Source organism: Phyllobates terribilis, unplaced genomic scaffold (genome assembly GCF_046119375.1).
Source record: "Phyllobates terribilis strain yellow unplaced genomic scaffold, ASM4611937v1 Scaffold_11__3_contigs__length_659146591, whole genome shotgun sequence".
NCBI lineage: Eukaryota > Metazoa > Chordata > Amphibia > Anura > Dendrobatidae > Phyllobates > Phyllobates terribilis.
Window position 1 is genome coordinate 415,341,262 of NW_027362771.1, and position 8,490 is coordinate 415,349,751.

Below are 8,490 nucleotides of genomic sequence, written 5' to 3' on the forward strand. Positions count from 1 at the left end.
TTATGATGTACCGATCGATACTCCGCCATTTCATTGACGATTCTCATCCTGTATAAACACTTGTCTGACATAGTTTGCTTGTCGTGAGTTACGATTGCATTGTTCATCGTTTAAACAATTACGGTATTATCTGCTTGTGTAAATGAACCTCAAGTGCTTGAAATGTCTTCCATCAATGTTGCAACATTTTTATACCTACTTTTGGACCACAAAGTATATTCAGAAATGTAGTTTATTTAATATAACCGTCCAAAAGAGGGTCAGCTCTTCAATCTTCATCTCAGAGGTCTATGAAACCTTCCCTACACCTAAGAATTATAACTAATATAAAAAGGATAAAACTAGCTTTGAAAGGCTGCACACTACCGTATATAAAAGGAAGAAAAAAGGAAATGGTTGAGTTAAAGCTTCGTCTAGAAGAAAACTAATTATAATTGATTATGCAGTTTATGAAAAATATGGTGCATATGGCTGATAGGACCCATCGAGAGGGTGTGCAGCTCAATTGTTTATCACGCATCAGCTATTTAAAAAAATATATAGGGGCACCATCCTCTGATTCCAAATAATAAATGGTCACTGTTGTTGTAATCTAGCTTATCAGAGAAGTAAATCTCTATATCCACTTATGAGCCTCCACTTCTCCAACCTACCTCCTGAACTCACCAATTCACTCTGAAAAAAAAAACAGCCCAACTCAGACTTTGTCAAAACACTATGGACTGCCAGCTCACTGAGGTGTCAGATTACAGCTACCTAATAAAATCTAAAGAGGGGAAGCAGAGCAAGATCACTGAAGTGCCACATTACAGTTGTCCACTGAAGCCTATTTTGGGGGAAAAGAAACAAACACAAACAGGCGCTGCTGCTTTCTTGTAAATCAAGCTCTGGGGTGAGCGAAACACATCTACAGAGCACAGTACTGCTGTACAGTGTCCTCCATGTTACTTCTGAACATGGGCTAGAAATAGGAGAGCAGGAATCCATCTCTCAATGTTCTGTATGGGAGACATTATAGCAGCAAGCCTTCTGCCACCAGCTCAGAGACAACTGTAAATTACAGATAGAGCCTGCAGAGGGGAAACCTGCTGAAAATGCAGTATACAAGTCTTTTAATGGCCAGAAAGCGTTAGCACTCATGTACACACACGAAAGCTAATAATCTTTAACGGCAATGGCTTTTTAAAGAGAACCTGACAACTGATACATGCTGCTTAATCCACGGGCAGCATGTATTAGACATTGGCTGTATAAACTCAGCCAGGTATGTTTGACACTGAAACACTGTGGCGTTAGAGAAAAACATACTTTAAAAGCCACCGGAGCCAGAGCCACGCTGGAGGCTAGCCGGACAGGCGAGTCCCCGACGGCTTTTCCCCGTCTGCTGCCCTAGCCAGATCTCCGCCTATATGCGTGTATAGTCCGGCAGAGACCTGTCAATCCAGGGCAGCGGGTGGAAGGGGCTGTGAAGAAGCCACCGGGGACCCACCTGTCCGACTAATCTCCAGCAGCTTTTAAAGTATAATCCTCCCTTTAAAGCAGCAGCGTTTCAGAGTCAAACATACCTGAGCTCATAAAGCCAGTGAATGAGAAATGCTGCCCGTGGTTCGAGGAGCATGAACCAGCCGTCTTGTTCACTTGAACAAATGATTGAGAAAGTTGAGACGGAGCAACAAAGTGAAATGCATTGCATCTGCAATTTTAGTTTCACCCATAGAATAAAAAACGCAATATAGCAAACCTAAAGTCAGCAACACTTCCCCTCACAAGGACACACATCTCATACTTAATTCAAAATCTATTGCAGCACATTTCTTCACAGATTGTGCAATGGAAAGTTTTAAGCACTTCTAGTACTCACGGGAACATGATGCAATTCTCAGGAAGACAAAAAAGGTAAAACAAACCTTCACTAAAAAGTTCAAAACAGAGCGTGAAACTTAACTCAGATCAGGACAGGCTTCCACACCACTAGTAAATACATACTTCTTTGTGCTGCATGTATCCGCTTTAACCTCAGCTTTCTTCTTAAGCTCTGCCAGGGAGGTGGAAAGGTACAGCTCTTTGGGTACAGGCGCTGCTGTCGGCATGGTGCCCCTGGGTTCCTTTCTTTTTTGTTCACATCAGCAGCAGGTCGATATTCTAATCATCCTGGTATCAATGAGCTCCTTTGTGCAAAGAATAAGAACAAACATATTAATGAAATAATTACTGGAGCCAGATAATAATGAATTGCATGATATAAGCAGGCATTCTTTACAGCCCCACAGACTACAATGGGTACCCATTATATCCGCGAAAAACACAGACAGAACATACACAAATATAACGGACATCTGAATGAGGCCTTCTGTGATGATGGTACAGTCTCTTTACTTTTTAGAATCAATGGGTTGTATTCCCACCATGCATCTCCTATGGATATCCTATTCATTGTTCTTAGTAACACAACTTTTCCAGGATACGATCCCACGTGTAGCATTTCCACTGCAGACCTCAAGCAGCGATAACATTGCGAAAAAGGTGCTGAGGTGCTGCACATTTCACCCATGTATCTCTACTATAGATCCATGCTTCGGAACACCGTCTCGGAGATGATGTTGAATCGTTGCTACAATGGGCATCTAGAGCTCTGGAGGACTCCGAGAAATAGACTGCAACGGTGATCAGTGGGCAACCCAGCTGACTGATAGAGGGACTGGCCACTGACTATTAGGCTCCATAAGGATGGGTTCAAAGAACAGTTTTGGGGGTTTTTTTGGTTGTTGGAAGACCATTTCCGGTGACTACCTCTTGAAGCTCATCAAGAGAATGCCAAGAGTGTGCAAAGCAGTCATCAAAGCAAAAGGTGGCTACTTTGAAGAACCTAGAATATAAGACATTTTCAGTTGTTTGACACTTTTTTGTGAAGTATATAATTCCACATGTGTTAATTCATAGTTTTGATGCCTTCAGTGTGAATGTACAATTTTCATAGTCATGAAAATACAGAAAAATCTTTAAATGTGAAGGTGTGTCCAAACTTTTGGTCTGTACTGTACATATACACACGACTACATGGCAACAGGTTTATTAGTGCTTATTTCTCTCTCTCCTGCAGATAAAACAATGATTTTTTTAAAAACTACAGCAAGCAGCCCAGTAAGTGACACATCACTGGAATCAGGGTCTTTCTCGGTCTCTACATTATGCTGCTCTCAGAATATGTGGCAAAAAGCCTGTTGATAGATTCCCATTAAAGGGGTCTCCTGGCTTCATACATCTGGTGGGGTCATGTGACCACTGCAGCAGCCTTCATAGATTTCTTCCTATTTGGATAGAAAGTGAATGTGGTCACATTCAGCCCCTGACCCACTGCATGTTTATACCAGGTGACCGGTAGGTGACACGGTACTGAGTACATACGAGCAGTGCCGGTCCAGTAGAGTATGTATGTAAATATATATATTTTAGCAGAGGACAAATCTTTTAACAGTGGTTTTACTCATGTGCTTTTTTTATTCACCTGTTTTAAGGGCAGTGTTCGAGTTGCAGATTCCACATATGATCTAAGTGTGAATTACACCAGAGATGAGCAAGATCATTGGGACTTCAATATCTAATGCAGTAGAAGGTTCATGAAATTACTGAAAACTTTACGTAAACACGTGTTATATACAAGTAAATAGCGAAACAGAGTATAACCTGTCCAACCAAGAAATGGATCCTGGAGCTGAGGGACAAGATAACAATCACATTCTACATTCTGATCTCTGTAGCCGTGCTAGCGCCAGATCCGACAAGCTCCGGTCTGTACATCTACACTAATACAGTCCTCAGTAAGCGCAGCTTGTACAGCGTCCCTGATCCGTACAACGCACATACAAGAGACTCAACACAAAGCAAGATTATCTATCACCTCCCAAATTTCAAGATAGTGGATACTCCAACCCCATGCACACAGCCTCTCCACCCCCACATGCACAACAGATACACAAGTTTTCTGTGCCCTCTGCTACCTTTACTGACTCCACAATAGGCATGTAAGCTGTGCCAAGCATGCATACTTATCTCAGTAGGTATCATACACGTTAATGGGGCTTTCAGGTTTCATAAAACCTGTCCCCCAGCTGCAGTTTGCTTGAAAAAAAAAAAAATCTCACTACTCTTTACTCCCCCTTCCCAGGTCCAGCGCTGAGTCTCCACCGCTGCTCCCAGTGTCTGTTATTGCCTGCAGCGCTAACATCAAGTCAACAACACTGCAGCCATACAGTGTGCTCAGCAGCTCATATAGTCAACTCAGGCAGAACCACTGAGCTCAGTTATTAGGTGCAGAGTTGTCAGTGTGACATCAGCACTGCAGGCAATAATAGACACTGGGAGCAGCAGTGAACACTCAGCACTGGACCGAGGCAGGGGAGTAAAGCACCATTAATTTGTTTTTCAAATAAACTGCAGCTGGCAGAATGGTTTTCAGAAACCAGAAAACATCTCTAATAGCCTATGGGGTCAGCAGTCTGGAGGACCGCCACCTAAACACACACAAACTTGTGATGTGCACAATGCTGTAGGCCGCTCCTTTCAGGTGAGTGGATCGTTCATGCCGGCATAAAAATCACCATGATGGGCAGCACATTGCTGCGTATGTGTGGCCTATAACATCCTGCTGTACGAGGAAGGCGCGATCATTCTCTCCCCATCGGTAACTCGGCAGCCTGTTTACACTGGGCGGTATATGAGAGCACTTGTATATACACTGCTCAAAAAAATAAAGGGAACACTTAAACAACAGAATATAAAGCCAAGTAAATCAAACTTCTGTGAAATCAAACTGTCCACTTAGGAAGCAACACTGATTGACAATCAATTTCACATGCTGTTGTGCAAATGGAATCGACAATAGATGGAAATTATTGGCAATTATCAAGACACCCTCAATAAAGGAGTGGTTCTGCAGGTGGGGACCACAGACCACATCTCAGTACCAATGCTTTCTGGCTGATGTTTTGGTCACTTTTGAATGTTGGTTGTGCTTTCACACTCATGGTAGTGCGGCACCCTGCTGTTCACAGGTACCACAGGACCAAAAGGGTGCATGGACGGACTTCTCCACAAGAGGCCCTCATTACATACAAACACCTCCACCCTTCCACCTCATACCACCAGAGGGAGCCCGATAGGGATATATATATGGAGGGTGGAGCCAGGCAGTCAGAGGTTCAGTTAGTCTGAGGAGAGCGTGCTGATGCTGAGAGCAGCGAAGAAGCAACACGTCTGCTGCTGTATTGAGGGCCCCGAGTGTGGCCGAAGAGGAGAGAGGAGTTGAGGGGGCAGAGGAGCATCATAGGCTCACCCCCGAGTACACAAACCGGACACCGGGTCCGCGCCTACAGGCTCCCTTTATACCCAGTAGGGATCACCGGCATACCAGGAGGACTACAAGTCCCTGGCCGACCTGAAGCTAAACCCATTACAGGACCAGGAACCACGAAGGCCCCGGTGCCCAGGGATAGTGGTTGCCAGCGGAAGGTCCTACTACCAAGCGACAGGTGAAGGAACAGCACGACACAGAAGCTAGGCCCAGTTGCAGGCTGACCAGGAGCTTAGAGAGAGGGAGACACGGACCAGGAGGCCCTATACCCGCTCACTGGGGAGAAGTCCTGAAGTGCACCCTTCCTACCAAGTACCCTGGATCGTACCTGACATCCGCACCAGTAAAGGTATTGAAGCGAATCCCCTATCTCTGTCAGTTACTCCTGCTGCGCCATCCCAACTGCACAACAAGGCCCAGCATCACAACCCACCGTCGTACTCTACACTGCCCTGAGGCCTGCTCCACCTGTGGGGAGCTGTTCCATCCTAGCTGCCTATCAACAGCCTCAGAGGTCAGCAGCAGCACTGGTACAAATTACCAGAAACCACATGTGGCATCACAATCAATCTACAAATCCCATATAAAAACTATCCCCTTTTTGTTGACCGCGCCAGCCACTGTGACATATTCCCCCCCAGCATCCATAGGCCCGGACACCGAGTACCCCACTGCCCTGGGGGCGGGTCAGTAGAATGAGATGGACTCTACAACCCGCAGAAGTTGTTCAGGTAGTGCAGCTCATCCAGGATGGCACATCAATGCGTGCTGTGGCAAGAAGGTTTTCTGTGTCTGTCACCGTAGTGTCCAAAGGCTGGAGGCGCTACCAGGAGACAGGCCAGTACACCAGGAGCCGTGGAGGGGGCCATAGGATGGCAAAACCAAGCAGCAGGACCGCTACCTCTGCCACTTCTGCTGATCGCGAGACTCTACATAAGACCACGTTCACATGTTCAGTATTTCGTCAGTATTTTACATCAGTATTTGTAAGCCAAGATCAGGAGTGGGTGATAAATACAGAAGTGGTGACGTGTTTCTATTATACTTTTCCTCTGATTGTTCCTCTCTTGATTTTGGCTACCAATACTGAGGTAAAATACTGAATATGGCCTAAATTATAGTTCTGCTGCACAAACTCGGGAGTGTGGGGGGCAATCAGCCACAGCCGCTGCGCTCATTCCTTATTTAGGGGCTAATAAAGCTTTGTATACGTGGTTGGCACAGTATAGAGGGTGGACACAGTAGTGTGAATGAGCCTGTAACATTACTGGCAGAGCAGAGGGGATCAGCTGCAGATGGGCAACGTGTGGGGGGCATTAGCCCAGGATGTAGCGCGGGGAGACGTTCTGGGCACCACTTGGCGTTAGTGCCAGTGTGGTACACACTACGTACACCCCGTGCAGAGCACACAACACTGTGTGCCAGGCACCAGTCACCCACAGCTGAGGACATGGCAGAGCCATTCTGCTGGTAAACAGTGTAGTCCCCAGGGCATGCTGGGATCTGTAGTCCTCTCTTCACCCAGCGAGCAGTGCACGTCAGCGCCTCCTGTGGCACCATGTGATATAGGATATCCCCGCTATACAGCCACTCCCCACCAGGTTCGCACATGTACCAGCAATGCTAACTACATATAGCGCACAGTGAGCTGTATCCCTCCGCACACATCGCGACATAGGTTGGCACATCACATGACAGCTGGCAGGACCACAGCGGCCTCCCCCCTATGTCACGACACTCCGACAGGCTGAGCCGCACACCCCCTTAGTTTGGGAGCAGTTCTCCTGACTTACCGCGACCCTGGCTGCTCCCCTCCAGGACATCGCCCACCGCACACGCACAGGACGGCGGCCGCACAAGCCAAAATGGCCTCGGATTGTTTTCCTTGCGGAGTCAGCGAGCGGCCGACGTGATGACGTCACCAGCCGAGTGCACGTGCTCTCCTGCGGCGGCGCTGTGTCTAGTCCCGGTGCTCTACCGGGAATGATGGGCGTCACTCTGCGGACACCTACAGCTGCGATGGCTGAAAAGTGAAACAACAGCAGATTTCTGCATTGCACGTAAAGCAGTTTCCATTTTCCACCCCAGAGCACACTGTCTGCAAGCAGAATAGCGTCTGACTCCTACCACATAGCTCCCAGCGATGAAAACGCGAGACCGAGGACACATAGGTGGGCGAATATTCACCTTCACCCCCCGGCCCTTTTCGTTTTTGCCCTTTCGTTTTTTCCTCTCCTTCCCAGAGCCGCCCATAACCCTTTATATTTTTCCGCCAATATGGCCATGTGAGGGCTTGTTTTTTTGTGGGATGACTTGTACTTTTGAATGACACCATTGGTTTTACCCTATCGTGTACTGTAAAATGGGGAAATAATTCCAAATGGGATGAAATTGCAAAAAAAGTGCAATTCCACAGTTGTTTTTTGAGGTTTTTATTTTTACCACGTTCTCTGAATGCTAAAACTGACATGCCATTATTATTCTCCAGGTCATTACGAGTTCGCAGACACCAAACATGTATAGGTTCTTTTTTATTTAAGTGGTGAAAAAAAATCCAAAGTTTCTTAAAAAAAAAGTCACCATTTTCCGAGACCTGTAGCGTCTCCATTTTTCGTGACCTGGGGCCGGGTGAGGGCTTATTTTTTGCGCGCCGAGCAGACTATTTTATTAATACCATTTTGGGGTAGAGCCGATGTTTTGATCGGCTGTTATTGCATTTTATTGCAATGTTGTGGCGACCAAAAATATGTAATTCTGGGTTTTGTTGTTTTTTTTTCTCGTTACACTTTACCAATCGGATTAATTTTTTTTTACTTTTTACCTGCTTCAATAGTCTCCATAAGAGACTAGAAGCTGCGATTATCTGATTGCCTGTGTGTAGCAGAATTGCTCACTTGCTATGAGTGCCGAACACTGGGTAGAGCTCATAGCATCCCAGCAATGACAACCACAGGGGTGTCCTGCAGACCCCAGGTTATCATGTCAACCCATCAGCGACCCACGATCATGTGACACAGGCTCCGATGGGTGGAGCTAATGACGTGCTTCCGGCACGATCATGTTAAATGCCCTGTCAGAGTTTGACAGTGGCATCTAACATGTTAACAGCCACTGTGGATCGCAATTCCATCCCCAGCTGT

The 8,490-nt window shown here is 46.3% G+C and overlaps 1 protein-coding gene across 1 annotated transcript in view; it reads right to left on the minus strand.

The window, feature by feature from the left end:
* Window positions 1-7,296, minus strand: part of USP8 (ubiquitin specific peptidase 8) — an 80,462-nt gene extending 73,166 nt beyond the window's left edge. The window contains exons 1-2 of the mRNA XM_073653099.1: window positions 7,144-7,296; window positions 1,987-2,168 (exon numbers count right to left, since the gene is read on the minus strand). Coding sequence (XP_073509200.1) covers window positions 1,987-2,090 — 104 coding nt within the window. The 5' untranslated portion in view covers window positions 2,091-2,168; window positions 7,144-7,296. The remainder of the gene's footprint in view (window positions 1-1,986; window positions 2,169-7,143) is intronic.
* Window positions 7,297-8,490: the final 1,194 nt, after the last annotated feature.